The sequence below is a fragment of the Nomascus leucogenys genome, chromosome 8 (genome assembly GCF_006542625.1).
Source record: "Nomascus leucogenys isolate Asia chromosome 8, Asia_NLE_v1, whole genome shotgun sequence".
Lineage (NCBI taxonomy): Eukaryota > Metazoa > Chordata > Mammalia > Primates > Hylobatidae > Nomascus > Nomascus leucogenys.
Window position 1 is genome coordinate 93,126,059 of NC_044388.1, and position 19,389 is coordinate 93,145,447.

Sequence of the window (19,389 nt, forward strand, 5' to 3'; positions counted from 1 at the left end):
AAAGAAATAAGACAACCAGTAGCACTCGTGCTCTGCTTCTCTCTGCTGGAGAACTAAGCAGCAAAGCTCAGAGGAAAGTACGTGAGATTGGGGATCAGAAAACCTGGATTTCTATAACTGGCTGAGCAACCTGCAGATGAGAAAAGCGAGGTCCAGAGAGGCAGAGAGATGCACCCAAACTCATACAGCACAGAGCTGGGCTGGGAGGTTCATGCTGGGTGCCTGCACTACTGAAATGATCCAGCAGCTGTAACAGCTCTGTCTCCTGCTCAGCATTGTGCCCAGGGCTGGGCAAACCACCTGTACTTCTCATCTGGACTTTCAGCTGTACAGAAGCTTATCCTGATTAGCAAGGTTTCCCTGTGTGAGTTTGCACACTCCTTGCCTCCAGAGACTGTAACCGCTGTGAGGTTGGGTGCTGAGGCTCCATTTTCTCACTGCCCAGCAGCATGGTTAGTAGGGTCGCTTATTCCACAAATACAGGCTAAATTATAATGGGGCTCAGTCTTGATGACATATGATCTAAATATCCTTGTATGACAATAAGAAAGTTGAGGTCCCAAGGGAGCACAGGCTTGCCAAGGTCACTAAGCTAGTTAATGGTGAGGTGTGGACTTGAGCACACATCTCCTGACTCTGAGTCCAACATGCTTTGCTCTATGGAGTATCACCTCTGATGAATATATGTCAAATTCTTCCCACTAGTAACCTATTACATTAGCTAGTTTATTACTTAATTCTGTAAAATGCCATTAGAATTGGCACACTTAAAACAATGATATATTGGAGGGTTATTTACTTGATCAAACATAGAATGCCTTGCATGACAAATAGATCCTTTTGTTTATTTTTTGTTTGTGCTTTTTTTTCCATTATTTTTTTCCATAGGTTATTGGGGTACAGGTGGTATTTGGTTACATGAGTAAGTTCTTTAGTGGTGATTTCTGAGATTTTGGTTCACCCATCACCTGAGCAGTATACACTGTACCCTATTTGTAGTCTTTTATCCCTCACCCCCCTCCCACCCTTCCCCGCAAGTCCCCAAAGTCCATTGTATTCTTCTTATGCCTTTACGTCAACTTAGCTTAGCTCCCACATATCAGTGAGAACATACGATGTTTAGTTTTCCATTCCTGAGATACTTCACTTAGAATAGTAGTCTCCAATCTCATCCAGGTTGCTGCAAATGCCGTTAATTCATTCCTTTTTATGGCCAACTAGTATTCCATCATGTATGTATGTATGTATGTATATATATATATATATATATATATATATATATATATGACAGTTTCTTTATCCATTCATTGACTGATGGGCAACAAATAGACTTAGACAGAATGATCATATATGATATGGGGTTAGACATATTTTCACAGAGCATGGTGAATTTGTACACATGCTTCCTGGACCAGACATACAGATAAGGGTAACATATCAATGGTTTAAGGCAGGAGTCATCTAAGGTTCATGGGTGAAATCTGAACTAGCACCTGTTTTTAAAAATAACGTTTATTAGAAAATATTTATGTCCATTCATCTATGTGTTGCCTACGGCAGGTTTCACACAGTCTAACAACAAAGTTGAGTAGGTCCAACAGGGACTGGAAGGCCTGCAAAGCCGAAAATGTTTGTTAATTGGCCACTTACAGAAAAATGTTCCTGACCCCTTATTTAGGAAATCCCACCAGACACATATATCTTGGTCTCTCCACCTCTGTTTCTCCATCCCTTTGCCTTTTGCTCCTTCCTTCCACTCTCCATATTGGTGGCTACAGTTTTGTGCTTTGGGAAGAGGTCCTACCTGGAAATACCAGACACCTCTCCAAAATAGTCCCATTCTCCTTGTTACAAAGAGCCTAAAGCTCAGGAAAGACAAAGTACTTCCAAACTATACATCAAATGTCTTTCATAATGGATCCTATTGCTGAAAATGGGATTTGAGCTGATTTAGTTTGGAGCTCAGAATGTTTTGAAGGGAAAGAAAATATTAGAAGACAGAACAAATATTTCTTGGGCATCTTTGGGTAAGACCCAGCACCTTCCACTGGGTGCTTACTCTGTGAGGTGGGTGTCAACAGGTCCATTTTATGCAAAGGGAAGCACCCACAGGTTAAAATCCACCCAGGGCCACATGGAAGGGATGACAAGGTGAGGTCAGGACTCACAGCCAGGTCTGGCTGAATCTAATGCCAGTCCTATTTCTCTCATGGGATATGCTAAGAGAGAGATCTATGTACAAATACTTGTTAGAGATTTCCTCTCTCCTTCTCCTCCATGCCCCACTCCCCACCACTAGCCCTCAGTGTAACCTTTTCTGCCACGCAGCCTTCTGGCCTGGTTACATCGTTCCCAGATGGCACATAGGACAGTCACACTCAAAGAACCCAGGCAGAGTGTGCTTTTCACCACCAAGGCCCTCTTGCCACTGCTGGGCATGGCCTTCCTGGTGGCCTTGAAGTAGAAAAATAGGGAGAGGTAAGGCCCCAGCTCTGCTTACCAGGAGCAGGAAAAAGAAGGGAAGAGGAGAGCAGGCCCTTTTCCAGCAGGCAGGCATAAAGCGAGATAAAACAAGAGGGGGCAGACAGAAAAGCAGCCTCTATCCTGAACAGCTATAAGCCAAACACTGTGCAGGTGTTTCTTTCATCCATTCACTCATCATTCATTCATTCATTCATTCAAAATATTCACCCAGTGCCTACTATGAGCCCATCCCCCTGTGCTTGGTGTTGAGGACAAAACTGGACACAAATGATAATGTGTCTATCCTCGTGAAGTTTCCAGTTCAGTGGAGGACACAAATAGTACTCAGGGAGCATATCAGTGAATGTAAAATTATAGTGGTGACCAAGTCTACAAAGGGGGTACAGCACAGCCTCTGGTATAGAATGAGACAGGGAAATTAACTCAGGTACGGACAGCTTTGCAGAAAATATGTCATTTAAGTGGAGGTCTCACGTGATGGGGGCCAGGTGAATGAGTCAAACGGCAGGGAAGAGCATTCCAGGAGACAAATGTTGTGAAGGCTGTGGCAGTACAGATGCAGGAGTGCTGAGGAAGAGGCCCCGGGGGAGAAGTGGGGTGGGGAGGGAAGGAGCAGACAGAACCCTGGGGAGAGAGGCAGGGCAAGATCACTCAGGATTGCAGGTGTGTAGGGAGTTTCCATTTCATCCTGAAGGCAAAAGGAGATCATTGAAAGCTTGCAAGAGGAGAAACGACATGATCCCTATTTACATTTGTAAAGATGATCACTCTGGCTACATGATTGAGAATGGGCTGGAAGACAGCAAAGGAGACTTTTAGCAAGAGAGGACTTTTAGCAGTTTTAAAGCAAAGGATGCAGGTGGCAGGGACTAGGATGGCAGCAGTGGAGAAGGGGAGAACTTGTTGGCAGAAGTTGAAGTTATAAAGGAGATACTCATTATTTTAATCTTCACAATGATCCTGTGAGGGACATGTAGTGACTGCATTTTAAAGATGGGAATTTGAGAATACTGGTTCATGTCCCATGGATGAAAAGAGGCAGAGCCATGTCTGAGACTCAGGCAACTTCCCAGCCTCAATTCTTTCAGGAAGCCCTCCCATATTTAGTTGCTGTTTATCGTGTCTTTCTTCTCCCAAAGCTGGGATAATCTGAAATGCTCAGTTCAATAACTTTGTCTTCCAAAATCTTCTAACATCTGAAACAGTCTGAACTGCAGTGCAGGCCCCCTAACCAGTGCTGATCAAGTTGCTTCTGAGCACTCCTCTTAAATCTCTACTTAGAGACTGAAAAAGTGAGACTCAGAGACCAGCAGGGACTTGGCCAAGGTCACACAGAAACGTGGTGGCAAAGCCAGGACTGAAAATCACTGTTCCTGTCACACACACATGGCCCCAAAGACTCAACTTCCTTCTGAGTACTTCAAAGATGGTAAAGTTGAATGTCTTTATCAAAGCCCACATGCCTCGAGATTTGGAAAACACAGCTCAGCTCCTATTTTTCAGATAGACCTGAAATGGTTATAGTGAATTCATGTGGAGTCCCAAATGCTATTAGATGACCATTCTTAACTAGCACAAGGAGTTGCCTTTCCTGGTACTTTTATCTCTTTCTTCCCCTACCTCCTTGAACTTCATCATCTCTTCTGTGTCACAGCTGGGCTGGCTCACACACCCCTGGGCAGACTGCAGGGAACTGCTGAGTCATTGCCTTTGCTAAAGAGGAGCTGAAATGGTGATGGCAAAGGAACAGGAGAGGACTGGGATGTTACAGGTCCAGGCAGGCCTGGGGGTGTAGGGAAGAAAGAACCCATCAGCACAGCCAAAGGGGACAACAGAATCATTCTAGTGTCACAGTTAGACCCTAAAGGAGAGAAACAGGAAAGGGGAGTGGCACTGGACATGGGGGAGGTAAAGAGAGTGCAAAGGAAGCTGAAGCTGGAAGCCAGGTACATCCCAATAACAGGAGATTCTCAGAAATATGCCCCATGTCCCATTCACATACAAGTAAGAAGAGATCTCAGAGAAGATCCACCTGTCTACTCTCCCATGTTTCAGATTGAAAAACAGAGATCTGGATAACAAAAGAGACTTTACTAAGGTCACACAGTGAGTTGGTAGCAGATCTGAGACGCCCTTCCTGTCCCCACAGTAAATCCAATGGTCCTTCTCGCAGCTTTACTCTGCCACAATTTCTCTCCCTCCCTATCTCCAACTGAATGCTTTGCAGGTATCAAGTAATTTTAATCTTTAGAACAGCTCTCTATGCTTTCATCTTAATATCCCTCATTTTACAGCTTAGGGAATTGATGCACAGAGACGTTAAGTTCCATGATTAATATGACATTGCCAGTAAGTGGGGCGGGGGGGTGCTGGGATTTGAACCCACGTAAGCCACCACCAGAATCCATGCTTTTAGTATCACCAAGGGCTCCTGGACCTCCCTTGGATCACCTCTATCCTCTGCATTTTTCCCATTAAGTCAGTGAATGCTGAAGGCACCCTAACTCCTGCCCAAACTATATGAAACAGAAAAAAATGGATCACAGCCCTTTCATGAAGAACTGTGGTACTTGCAGACTGAGACATTGGGTTCTAAGTTCATTTGCCTAGAACAAAGATGTTGCAGAACCAAATTCACTCTCTGTATTCAACAACAAAAAATTATAGCAGCTGCGGCAGCAACAGCAACAACCTAACAACATCAAACACAGTATTAAGAAAGCTCTCCCTGTGATCCTGCAAAAAGGGTAGGGTAATTTATGCTCACTGAATCTAAGCATTCAATTCCTTCCATATTCTCTCAGTTCCCTTCCTTGTTGTCTTCTTTTCTCTTAGCATTTATCACCATCTAATAGATTTGTATTTTGATATAATACAAACCCCACAAGAGGAGGAATTTTAAATTGTTGCTTGGTTTGTGTCCCCAGTGCCTAGAAGAGTGGAAGGCGTGTAGTTGGTGCAGAGCAAATATTTGTAGTATGTATGAAAGGAAGAAAGAAAGGAGGGAGAAAGGGAGGGAGGGAGGGAGGAAGAAAGGGAGGAAGGGAGGAAGGAAGGGAGGGAGGAAAGGAGAGGAGAGGAGAGGAAAGGAAAGAGGGAAGAAGGGAGGGAGAGAGGGAGGAAAGAATGAAGGGATGAAAGGAGAGAGAAAGAAAGGAGTTGCTGGGTTAAATCATTCATCTCGAGGCCTGTAGCTTGCTTTTGCTTTTCTAAGTTGAACTACAATTTATGAGGGGCATGCTCGGTGATGAATGGTTTTCCAATTATCTATAAATAGCCCAGGCCTGCTGAGGGGACCCACTGACTTCCCCAGCCCTAATTCTGGCTGCTGGATTGTGTGAGGGAGAAGACCAGTCAAGAATCATCAATCGTCAACTTCTAAATCTCCAGTGCAGATTCCTGGAAGCTGAGGACTGCTTCTCGGTTTTCTGGTTAAGATCAAGTGGAGAAAGCTGAGGAGTGGAAAGGACTGAGAGGCAGATCCCATTTTTCCAATGGCTACAGAGGCTGCAAACCCTTCCCATGTAATGTGTCAATGGAAAAAACACTCCTCCCACGTGGGGCTTTTCAGTGAAAGATGCCAGAGGTGAGGAGATAGGAAAAACAACAATAAGAACTGAACTGACATTAATAATGTCTGACTTATTTTGCTTTTAGCATACACCAGGCACCATAAATTTTTTACATAGGTTAATCAAAATTCATCCACAACCCCATGAGGCAGTTACAAGGTCCGGCTTGTAGATGAAAAACTGAGGCATACAGAAGGCAAATAACTTGCCTAAGAGTAAAAGGAGCACACGGAAGCTATGGGGATCTGCACTCTTGCAATGTCTGCTGTGCATGGATAGAATGCATGCAGCATGGTTTGTGAGAAAGCTTCCTCCTACTCCTTCTCCCTGCCCCAGCTACTTCTCAGCCCACCTCTTTGTGGAGGTAGGAGAGGAGGGCCAGGTTCCCTGCCACATGACCTGGACTTGTTTGTCACAGGACCTTCTTTTCAGTGGGTGGTTAAAGCCCATCAATGGATCTGCCCTTTATCACTGGCATGGAATCCATGTTTGTACCCCAGGAGGGTCTCTTCCAAGAATGCAATCTCAAACTGGCTGCTTTCCGGTCCTTATGGACAATCCAAGATGAAGAATTACATTCACAGGCAATTGCCTGAAATATGGTATGTTTTCCCTTCAGAGCACGTTGAATCATCAGAGAACGATGGATCTTGGCCACAGGTTTTAGACCTTTGTGGAGTCCTGCTTCAGCATTTGGCCATCCCCGTACATTGAGTGCCATTGTGAGGAATAATTATGCACCAATACTGAATTTTGCCTGTTGAAGAAACTGTCTAGAAAGGCACATGACATCTTATTTATACATACCGAGTAGAGGACTTTATCTCTGGTCTGGTAAGTAAAATTTCCTGAACAAATGCTTGATTCTTTCCCATTAACTCTGTACATTTTATTTCTGAGTATGTTTCCCTTTACACTTTGGCTGCCAGGAATTTCTTACTTAAATTGCCAGCCTCTTCTAAGAACTACAAAACAGTATGGAAGGGATTATTCTGCATCAACCCAACCTGGGTTTGAAGAATTTTCCTTATTCTTATTTTCATATTAATATGATTAGCTATTTCATTTCCTGTTTTGAATTTTTAAAAATCTGCATAAACTAAAAACAATCCACAATATTTTTTGAAGAATAAGGTAGGACAGAAAGCAAATAAAGAATAAGCCAGGAAAAGGATATGCTGAAGGTCACCCATATAGCCAGGACAGCAGATAACTAAGCTCAGTTTTAACCAGATTGGGACCAGGTTAGAGAAGATTTAGGATTTGCTAGTGAACACAAAATCTGATTTCCAGGATTTCCTTCTACAAACTCTGGTTCTGGAACCTTCCAAGGACACTATTACCTTTGCTGCGGCGGCGACTGCGGTACTGCTCCGTGTAGAACGTCAGCTGCGTTTCATCGTCTGCCTCTGAGCCCGACGTCCCCTTGGCTCTCCCAAAGCTGATTCCCCCTGTGAGGAAGCACAATCTATCAGTCAGCCTCCCAGGCCTCCAGAAGTTTGTGAGATTCCTCAACCATCCCAGAGATCAGCAATCCCATCCCCAGACTTCTCTCCATAAATCCCAAGCAACCCAGGAGTCAGTGTGATAAATGGAAGGAGTTCATGCTCTGCAGTGAAGCAGATCTTGGGTCCAAGCATGACTCAGCAGCTTCTGGGCTGTGTGACCTTGAAGGGAAAACACACCTTTCTGAGCCCTGGGTTCTGTCTTTCTAAAATAGGGATAAAACTATTCACCTTGTGAGATTGCTTTGAAGATTAAAGGAGATGTAATGTATAAAATACCTGATAGCTATTTTTGCTTTTGGTGATAAGCAAACACTCTAGAAAACACTCTAGACAACTTAATTTTTACCACATTTCCATAAAGTGCTTACTATATGCCAAGATCAGAGCAAGACGCTGGAGATACAAAGATAAATAGGACTCAGTCTTTGCCAGGCAGGGGATCATAAGCTAGTCAGGAGGACAAATGGAATCCTAAGGAGCCTTAAACCTAATTCATGGCTTCTGTTTACCACTCAATGAGATGCTAGGAATATAGGGCAGTGCAATTCATTTCAACATGGAAGGCCTGAGAAGGTTTTATGCAGGAGCGAAGATTTAAGTCAGGTCTTGAAGATTGGATGGAGCTGCACTGGTAGAAAAAGGAGTTCCAGCAGAGGTACCAGCTTGAGCACCCTCAGGAATGGGCCACGTGGGCGGTCAGAGGCAACATTAAGTGGAGAAATGACACAGGGGGAGGCCTTGGGTGCCAAACAGAGGATAGGGAGCTTTACTTTGGGTTTCATGGGAGTTTCTGGAGCAAGAGTATGAATTGGTCAGCCATGGTGTATACAAGGAAGAACACTCCAGTGGTACCTAGGCTGCAGGATGGGTGCCAGGCAGGGTAAGCAGCAAGGAGGCTCAGTGACCACCCAGGTGAATGGAGGTCAGGGCTTGCAGGAGGGCCTGTGCAGTGAGGATGGGAGGAGGAGACGAATGCAAAGGGTGCTTCAGAGACAAACTCAGAGGACTGTGGAGGGAAAAGGGCAATGCATTCATATGCTGTGAACGACTGATTGCAGAAAGGATAAAAAAGAAGGCTAAAAGCAATTATGCCACAATACTAATAGCCATTAATTCCAAAGAGAGAAACACGGGTATGTTTTATTGTTATCTTTGTGCTTTCTGCATTTTTAATTGCAAAAAAAAAAAAAGACAGGATATGGAAAGAGAGGGATTAAAGGATTGGTAAATTATTTACTCTAGAGAAGAAATAACCAGGAGAGAGAGCCTCTGAGGATTTGGGGGGTGAGTAGATGGGCACCTGAGAATAAGGACTTTGGTTTTTAAAATTGTTTCATTGATGGGGCTTCAGACATCTACAGTAATAGACTTTCTGGGAGGAGACTTAAGAATCTGGTAAAAATGGTTGTCCTGGATGGAGAATTAAGTGGCTGAAAGATGGGAACAGAGGGAGGCTACTTTTCTCTGTAAACTCTTTGCATCTTTTCAATCAAGCACCATGCAAACCTATTACCTATTCAAAAATTTCAACTGAGGAGAAGAAAAACATACATTAGAGGGAAATGTTATTCAATTCACGAAAGGATTTATTATGTAATTTCCTCAGGTAGGGTATTTGAAATGGCATTCAGTATACAGAAATTCTACTTGCAGACACTTTTTCTGCAATATGGTTATTACACATTCATTCATTCTAGCAACATTGCTGCACAATCTACTATGTACCTAGAAGATCTGTAGACATTATTGCCGACAATCCTCATCATGATATACTCATAAGAGTGGTGTAATTAACAAACTAGATAATAAAGCAAAGATGCAAAGACATGCTTAGACATGCAAAATTACTTGCATAGTCACATAGCAGATGACTAGGAGAGTTAAGCTTCAAGGCTAGTCTGTCCCACTCCAAATTCGGTCTCTCTGTAACATACACATTGCTTTCCTTAAAACCACTCACGAGCGAACCCAGAAAGAGCAGATCATCCTTCGAGTGTCAAGGTGCTAAGTACGGCATTCAGAGCTTTGTATACAATATCTCATTCTGAACTCACACTACCGTTAGGAGAGAGGCATCATTGTGCCTACTTTACAGATGAGGCAAGTGATGCTCAGAAAAGAAAAATGATTTGCTAATAATGAGTGAAGGTGGACTTCGAAACCAGGTGGAACTAATGCCCAAGCTCAAATTTCTAGCCACTTATGATGCTGCCTCTCAGTTTAAGGCTCTGTAAAATTGAAAGATTAATATCTGCCTCCCCACACCCATCCTTCCTTGAGACAGTATGTTCTAATGAGTGGGAAAGTACAAAGGACGACAACATTTGATCTTTGTCCCAAACTGTGTCATCAGGCAAGGTCTGTCCCGGAACCTTAGTGCACACTTCCCCAATCCCCAGCAACTAAAAGCAGGTCCTGGAGACATCAGGATATTCAGATTCTGCCAGATGCAGTTCTCCATTTAAAGGCTCAGCTTTGAAATGGAATTGGCAGGGACCTCATGGAGATTTTGGAAGTGACTGGAGAGCAGAGGTCCCCAGAAGCCAGCAGTGCTTTTAAAATTGCCATTAAAATATTTTACTGTTAAAAAAAAAAAGAAGAAGAAGAAGAAAGAAGAAAGAAAAGAAGGGAGAAGGGCTGGGCACAGTGGCTCACACCTGTAATCCCAGCACTTTGGGAGGCCAAGGCAGGAAGATTGCCTGAGCTCAGGAGTTCGAGACCAGCCTGGTCAACATGGTGAAACCCCGTCTCTACTAAAGTACAAAAAATTAGCCGGGTGTGGCAGCATGTACCTGTAATCCCAGCTACTTGGGAGGCTGAGGCAGGAGAATTGCTTGAACCCGGGAGGTGGAGGTTGCAGTGAGCCGAGATCACACCACTACACTCCAGCCTGGGCGATAGAGTGAGACTCCATCTCCAAAAAAAAAAAAAAAAAAAAGGGAGGCAGGAAGACTTTTGTTCATCTACGCATAATTCTTGGCCAAAGGAAAAATGAAGGCATCTGATAAAGTGGTTCTCTTATGTTCAGAAAACATCTGCCATACTTTCTGCTATGTCTGGAGCCACAGAGCAAAAAGGAGGGTCTATCCATGTTAGGAGGCCACCCAAAACTCTCCCCACAGCCCCTTCGATGCCACACCCACACTTTGAAACATTTCAGCAAAATTCTCACTCCCTTCCTTCCTTCCAATCTCCACTTTATCTTCCCTCTCATCCTAAACACATGACCTGTTATGCCTCTACCATGGTGAACAAATCTGGCATTCAGGAATCAGACATTATTCTTTGCCTACTGGAACAAGATAGAGTGACAGAAAAGTCACCAGGCAATTCTAATGCAAGAAAAGCTAACACTTGCAAAGTGCAGTATCTCTTCCAGGCACAATTCTAAAGCCCGTACATGGGTTGACTCATTTCATATTTACAAGAACCCTAGGAGGTAGGTTACTACATTTATTCCCATTTCAGTTGGTGAGAAAATGAAGGCACATGGAAATTAAATATTTTGTCCAGGGTCACAGCTTGTAAGTAGCAGAACCACAATTCAAATTCAGACAGTGGCATGTAAATCTATTCCTTTTTTACAATGCTGGTTTACAATAAAATATGAACAAATACTTTGTTTAATATCCACAGCCATCCCTATAAGGACTGTATCATGAGTTTTGGTTTCATAGATGAGTAACTGTCTCAGAGGGGTGATATAAGGTAGTAAGTGGGAGAAATGGGATTGAAATTTGGTCTGTCTACCTGCAAAGCTTGCTTCATACCTAATACAACCAGGGAAAGTGTGTGTGTCTGTGCCTATGTGTGCACACACACATACATGCATATGGATGTAGAGGGCTGGCAAATGCTTGATATGTTGACCACTAAGGATTAGCAGTTCTCTTAATTGACTCCAACACCCGGACCTGTTTTCTTGTAGGAACTCTAATCAGACTTAGCAAGATCTTTGTGACTCTCCCATCTTTCCACATGTCCAGGCACAGAGACCACACCCCTATAACTACCATAAGGGTTTCCATAAAGGCTTTCCCTTCTGCTCAAGCCTCCATTTCCAAACTCTTCTGACCTTTATTTCCTTCTTGTAAGTATTAAAGTACCATGTGTTCAGAGTGAAAACTGAGGCTCAAAAACAATGTCTATAAACCAGGTTCAATAGAAATATAATGCAAACCACATATGCCATTTTAAATGTTCCAGTAGCCCCATTAAAAAGGTAGAAATAAAAGTTTAAACGAATTTCCAGAATATGTTGCATTTCACTCAGTATATTAAAATATTACCATGTTAACATGAAATTAATATAAAGTTATTACTAAAGTATTTTATGTATTTTTTGTAAGTCTTCAAAACCCAGTGTGCATTTTGTGCTTACAGCACATCACAATACAGACAAGCCACATTTCAAGTGCTAACCATATTGAAGAACACAGTTCTAGACATATTTGTACAATAAATATTACTGAGCACAATTAAGGGCAAGGATCTGAGTACAAGATGAAGATGAATAAGCCACGACCTCCACTAAAATGTTGAGTCTTAAAAAACAATTTGGATTTTTGACCTGGATGAAAAAATGGCACAGCTGGGATTCTGTTAAACAACAGTATCTATGGTCCCTACTGCCAAGGCACTTGGAGTCGTTAGTTTTTATATTTGCTTATCCATGAACCATGGGAAGTAATGGACTTCAGTAGAAAGAAATTAAGTTATTGGAGTCAGACATGAGTTCTAGTTCTTTGATTCATTTATTAGCATATGGCCTTGGACAGGGCATTTAATCCCTCTGATCTCATCTTTAAAAGGGGTACAAGAACTCAGCTCAATGGTTATTATGGGGGAAAAGAGTATGTTGCATGTAAATATTCTGCACAAAGATCAAGAAGTGAGAGTCAGGGCACATTCCTCAATTACTTGATGCTTATCTGTGTTTAACAGAATGAAAGGAAGGAAGTGGTTGCCCTTCCTTGAATGCCCTATCTTCAGTTTTGGGGCTGGGGGTATATACCTAGGAGTGGAAATCCTGCATCATATAGTTGGAGGGGGCCCCTGACTGGTTGAGGGGGGCCCCTGACTCTCCTGCCTGCTGTGACATCCTGGGGAGGTGGCAGCCACCCAAGGCATATAGCCTCTGAGTATCCATATAATCTGAAGGGGCCACAGGCCAATTACAGTCTGACTTGGAGGTGATTCAGGTGGCTAGAAAAGGGCCCCCTCTGTTAGCATTTTAATATAAAATTGGTGATTTAGTGCAATAAAATGCAGCCATTAATTACACAGGGCTCCTCGCATACTTCCATTTAGGGGCTGAGAGAAAGTGAGAATGGTTAGAGACTGGCGAGAGAAAAGAGGACGTAATCTATCTGCTAGAACCAGCAGCCTTTCTATCCTTGCTCCTTGGGCCCTTGGTTCTTCTGGTACCACAGAGCCTGAGATGGAGCAATTAAGAAGATGAGCTAAACACATGCCACAGTGTGACAAGTACCGCCCCAGGTACCTTGCATGCAATATCCCTCCTACACCTCACAAGGGGTCTGAGATGTAGGAGTTAATCCCATTTTATTGGTGGACAAATCAATATTCAGAATCTCATGGTTGCTTAATCAAAATTACACAAATGGCAGAGCCCAAATTTGAATCTGACATATGTCTGATTCAAAAATGCCCTGTTCTCATAAAAACATGCTTACTGTCATTAGTCAATAGAAAATGCAAACCGAAGCCATAGATATCACATCATACCCACTAGGCGGGCGATAATCAAAATAATGGAAAATAGCAGATGTTGGTGAGGATGTGGAGACATTGGAATGCTCATACATTGCTGCTGGAAATGCAAAATGGTGCAGCCATTGTGAAAACCACTTTGGTGGTTCCTTAAGAAGTTAAATATAGAATTATCACACGATGCAGGATTTCCACTCCTAGGTATATATCCCCAGCCCCAAAACTGAAGATAGGGCATTCAAACAAGTATTTGTACATGAATGTTCACAGCAGCAATATTTATAAGTCAAAAGGTACAAACGACCCAAATGTCAATCACCTGATGAATGGATGAACAAAATGTGGTATATAGACATAGAATATTATTCAGCCATAAAAAGGAATACTGATACATGCTACAATGTGGATGAATGTTGCAAATATTTTGCTAAGGGAAAGAAGCCAGACATTAAAGGTAACATAGTATATTCATATTCTATTTTTATGAAATATCCAGGATAGCTAAACCCATAGAGATGGAAGTAGACTAGTGGTGGCTAGGGCTGGACAGAGGAAAATGGGAATGAGGGGTAACTGTTAATAACTATTGAGTTTTTTTTAGGGGTGATGGAAACGTCTTGGAACTGGACAGAGGCGATGGTTGTACAACCTTGTGAATGTACTAAATGGCACTGAATTATACACTTTAAAATGATTTATTATTATTATTATTGAGACAGAGTTTTGCTCTTGTCACCCAGGCTGGGGTACGGTGGCATGATCTCAGCTCACTTCAACCTCTGCCTCCTGGGTTCAAGCAATTCTCCTGCCTTAGCTTCCTGAGTAGCTGGGATTACAGGTGTGCATCACCATGCCCAGCTAATTTTGTATTTTTAGTAGAGATGGGGTTTCACCATGTTGGCCAGGCTGGTCTCGAACTCCTGACCTTAGGTGATCTGCCTGCCTTGGCCTCCCAAAGTGCTGGGATTACAGGCATGAGTCACCATGCCTGGCCAATTAATGATTAATTTTATCTTATGTGAATTATATCTCACAAAATGTAAAAAAAGAAACCCACTTTTTTTTTTTTGTAATATCACTAAATTAGTGATAGAACCATAACTGGGGAACGTGAGAGCTGTGAGAGAGACAGGGAGAGGAAAAGTTGGAGCACAGAGTGGAAGAATTACACAGCCATCTTGAAAGAATCAAGACCTCAGACCTCTGGAGTCCTAGCCCAGTGTGTGGGGATGCAGAAGGTGACCATTCAGTTTGTCCTAGACCACATGTTCACCTAAAATCATCACAATACTCACTCATTTGTTTATGCATTCTTTAAACAATTATTTACTCAGGGCCCATGCTGTCCCAAACACTGTCTAGGTACTGAAGATAGAGCCATCAATAAAACAGACAAAAATTACTGATTTGTTGGAGTTTGCTTTCTAGTAGGAAAGCATTTTAGATATTCTTGGCATGCCATTCTAGGGCTTAGCAAAGCCTTCTACATGAGAATTCTTACCTCAATTTTGCTGCTAAATAAATGAAGATATTCAGAGATATTTAAAGGCTTCCCCTAGATGGCATAGATATTTGGTGGTAACTAGGAATTTGACCCCAGGTGTGCTCTGGGGCTAATCAGGGCATCCTAACAACATGAAAGTCATGTTATGGAAAAGTATGAAGCAAGATGATACAAGGTCTTTCCTGGGCTTATGAGAGTTAACTCACTGCTCTTCTTTTGCAGTCTACCTTCTATGCTTGGGCTGCTCTGTCCACAGACCTGCTCTGCCAGCCTCAGCAGGCCCAGCCCTCCACACTACATCTCCTGCTCTTGCTATCATGATGGATGGTGGTGACATGTTAAATTATTCAGGCTCCGTGTCTTCCTCAAGCTGGTGACAGTGATATTGCATTTTTAGATTACCCAGAACTGTGCCAGATAAAGAAATATGTGGTTCAGGAATGGAAAAATCCATCTGACCCCCAACCATCTAGGGAATACAAATGGTCCCAGTCATGGAAAAAGGACAGAAGTGGGTAAACATCCCACACCCCCTAAACCACACAACTCACAATTGCTCTGAGCTCTAGAGCTAAACCACAAATGTTCATACACATTCACTTCTTGGAGATGTTTTGGCCACAACTGCTACCTGCCATCAGGCACCTGCTAGAGGCCAGGCACAGTGCCAGGCACGTTATGCAGAGGTGACTATGCTATTCCTCCAAATGTGGCCGAGAGAGGTGGAGCTCCTTACTTGTGGTCACCCAGCCAGCTAAGTGGAAGGATATGGATTCAAACCCTGGTTTGTCTGATCCCCCAGGGAGGAAATTTCTGCAGCATTCTTGGGATTCATGCTGAATTTTTAAAATGGATTTTTATGGTGAAAAATTATATATGATAAAATATAGCTAAACATGATTGTTTATAATTTCAGGGAAAGAATAAGAAATAACTGAGAGGTCCATTTACAGAAGACTGATGAAAAAATCATAGCATATAGTCTTTCATAAGACCATTGAAAACAGTGACATAGATCTAAATTATAGACATACAAACCTCTCCATGACATACTTTTGGGTAAAAACGTATGCAGAGAAGAATACAAAGAGGGATTCCACTTGTGTAAATTTATACATGCTTGATCATATTTGATATGAATGCTATTCTGTGTATGTAATAAAAATAAAGAAGAAAAAAGTAAAAAGTCATTCTGAGATGTCATGATCTAAGGTTATAAACAAAGTTCTAAGAAGCATATAATAAAACACATTTTAAAAACAACAGTATTCTCTTTTTAAAGTGCACACATAAAATATATGTAAATACACACATGCAAAAACATATTGAAGGAAACACATTAAGGTGTTATAGTGTTTTTTCTCTGGATGATAAGATTTAGGTGTGCTTTAAAAAATTTCTTATTGTTGCTCCTATGCATTTAAAAATTCTCCTCCAATGAATTTCTAATGCTTGCTAATAAAAATGATACCTAATAAAAGCTTTGTTTACTTTTTTAATAAGTACTCTTTATTACTGCAGTTTAACCCATTACTCACTTGACCTTTAACGTAATATGACCATCTCAGAGAGGGATCATTCCATCACCCAAGAAAGGAAATGACCCAATTTATCCTCGAATTTTGGCTTAAATAACTACTTATGAGGGAAAAGCTCACCAATCTAGCTTAACTCACTCTTCCAGGGAAGTAAAACTTTGTCTTCTCAAACATCCCACTCCTCCCTGTGGGATGGTATATTTTCCAAACAGGGCCATAACAAAATCTCCCATCCTGCCTTCTCTTTTGCAATGTGACCTTTGCCACTCCCCCATCAAAGGCAGAGTCTCATTTCCCTGCCCCCAAATCTGGGCTGGCCTTAGGAATGTAACTCTAATCTACAGAATGCAGAGGAAGTGACTCTGCAGGATTTCTAGGGATAGAACCTGAAAAGCAATAAAGCTTTTGCCTGGCTTTCTGAAAACACTGGTTCTCTAGATGTTTCCTCTTAGGAAAACTGCCACGGTGCTGTGAGATTCTTAGCCACATAGAAAGGCTATGTGTAAGTGGTCGAGTCAAGAGTCTCAGCTAAGCCCAGCATTTAAGACATCCCACCCTACCCCAGGTGGCAAAAACATGAGAGAACCTTCTAGTTGATTCTACCCCCGCCATCTGTTACCCATGGATGTTTGGGTTTTCCAAGCTGAAGTCCAGTCCTTGTGGAACTGAGATAATTCACCTTTCCTTTATCATGTACAACTCCTTGACTCCTAGAATCTGTGAGTATAATAAGATTGTCATTTTAATGCACTAGCTTTGGGATGCTATATCATGCAGCAATAGGTAACAGAACACTCCCCTTGTCCAGTCCTACAAAAATATCCACACTCTTTCCAAGTTATCACCATATGGCAGCCTGGGCAAGGGGAAGATGAGCTGGTGTGGTGTCCAGAGACCCTGGTCCTAGGTCTGTCCTGTTCCTGACATACTTTGTGACTGAAAAAGATATTAACATCTCACAGATATTGCATAACAGCTGATACTTTTACTCTTTTCCCAAACACAGCAGCTCATTTGACATTCACAATAACTGGATGAGATGGACACTGCTATTCCCACTTGAAAGATGAGGACACAGAGGGTCAGAGACACTACAGATGCCTTGGTCAAGGTCCCATAGCTCATAAATGGCACAGCAGAGAGGAGAATGTAGAATCAATTCTGGAAGTTACAGTAGAGTAAGGGGACAGATTTGAGTATCTGAGGTTGGTCAGGTATTAAGTTCCGTGAAATTTCCACTTTCTAGATTCTGTCCAGACTTTTGGAATGGTAGACTCAGACTGTTCCCTTCCCTATATGATGGTCCTCAGTCATCTGAGGTTGCTTATGTGCCCACTCACAATCTTTTCATCCAAGCTACATATTTCTTTTCTTCTTTTATTTTCTTTTCTTCTTTTATTTTCTTTTGAGACAGAGTCTCACTCTGTAACCCAGGCTGGAGTGCAGTAGCACAATCTCGGCTCACTGCAATCTCCGCCTCCCATTTTCAAGCGATTCTTGTGCCTCAGCCTCCTGAGTAGCTGTGATTACAGATGCCCACCACCATGCCCAACTAATTTTTGTATTTTTAAAAGAGATGGGGTTTTGCTATGTTGGCCAGGGTAGTCTCAAACTCCTGGCCTCAAGTGATATCCGCCCACCTCAGCCTCCCAAAGTGCTGGGATTATAAACATGAGCCACTGCACCCGGCCCAAGCTACATATTTTTATTAATTCTTTCAGCCATTCCTTATATTATATGCTTAAAAATTATAATTTTTGACTTATAAAGTCAGTACATATTTATTGTAGCAATGTTTTCAAAAATAAGAAAAGCACAAAGAAGAAAATAATAAGTCAAATTTTATTACTCCCAACTGACTTCTCTTACTTTGAGATTTTAACTGTGCGTTTATATGCGTACGTTTTTACAACTAGGTTTCATTGTCTTGTAACTTGAGCATATCCTGTGAATTTTGTAAAAAATATCTATCTATCTATCTATCTATCTATCTATCTATCTATCAATCCACAGATACATTTATTTATGCTAGGAATACATATTGGAGTTAAATAATATACCTGACAACTTTTTCTATTATGTAATTTACATATGTCATATGTGTGTCTGTGTATGTGTACACATCTAGATTTATATGTACAAAATATTCATCTATACATGTATCTATACCTACATATACCCAAATGATACTAGTGATTTTCTCTGAATATTGAGATACTCTTCTTATCTTTTTTCCTTTTTGTGAGAAAATAAATATAGATTGCTTATGGAATTAAAGCTAAATAAAATGTCATAAATATTATCATTCCATTAAGTATTCACCTTCAATATCACCTAATGCCTGAAAAGTTCTACTATTGACATAGTAGAATTACTATGTCAATGTACTTCTTATTTAACCAATTTGTTACTGTTTAAATTTTACATTGTTTCCAGTTTTTCACTATTTTATCACACATTCTTACAGGTAAATATTTCCACACATCCCTATGCATCCCCATGTAGAATTTTCTTGAGTGTTGAAAGAGAAATTGATGGGTCAAAGGGTTTTGACATATTCAAGGTTTTTTGATCTATATTGTCAAGACACCCTCCCGAAAGGATATACCAATTTTATCCTAATCAGCTGTATATGAGTGACTATTTATTTCACTGTATCTTCTGTAACACTGGGTATTACATCATTATTTTCAAATCTTAGTAATTTTGATACGCATCCCATATTTCAAATTCATTTTGCCATATCCTTTTTAAAATAGTTCAATTTTCTCATGTCCTTTTTGAGTTTTGATGTCCAGAATTGGGCATGCTAATCCGGGTACGATCTGACCCACATAGAGCAATAATGGACTACACCTCCTGCCCTCTGAACATGAGACTTATAGTAATGCAGCCCAAGCCTGCTTCAGCTTTATTGGCAGCTGACTTACATTCAATATGCCCTCAGTTCTTTGTTGACATGCACTGCAAATAAATTTGGTCTTTCCCATCATGTATTTGTAGAATTGATTTTTCTAAACCAAAGTAAAGAACATTTTGTACTACCAAAT

At 41.6% G+C, this 19,389-nt stretch overlaps 1 protein-coding gene across 4 annotated transcripts in view; it reads right to left on the minus strand.

Moving 5' to 3' along the window:
* The window catches only part of ASTN2 (astrotactin 2), a 1,014,740-nt gene that overhangs the window by 667,874 nt on the left and 327,477 nt on the right, over positions 1 to 19,389 (minus strand). For all 4 annotated transcript variants that reach the window (XM_030817705.1, XM_030817704.1, XM_030817702.1 and 1 more), the window contains one exon: positions 7,400 to 7,507. In XM_030817705.1, the coding sequence (XP_030673565.1) occupies positions 7,400 to 7,507 (108 nt within the window). The remainder of the gene's footprint in view (positions 1 to 7,399; positions 7,508 to 19,389) is intronic.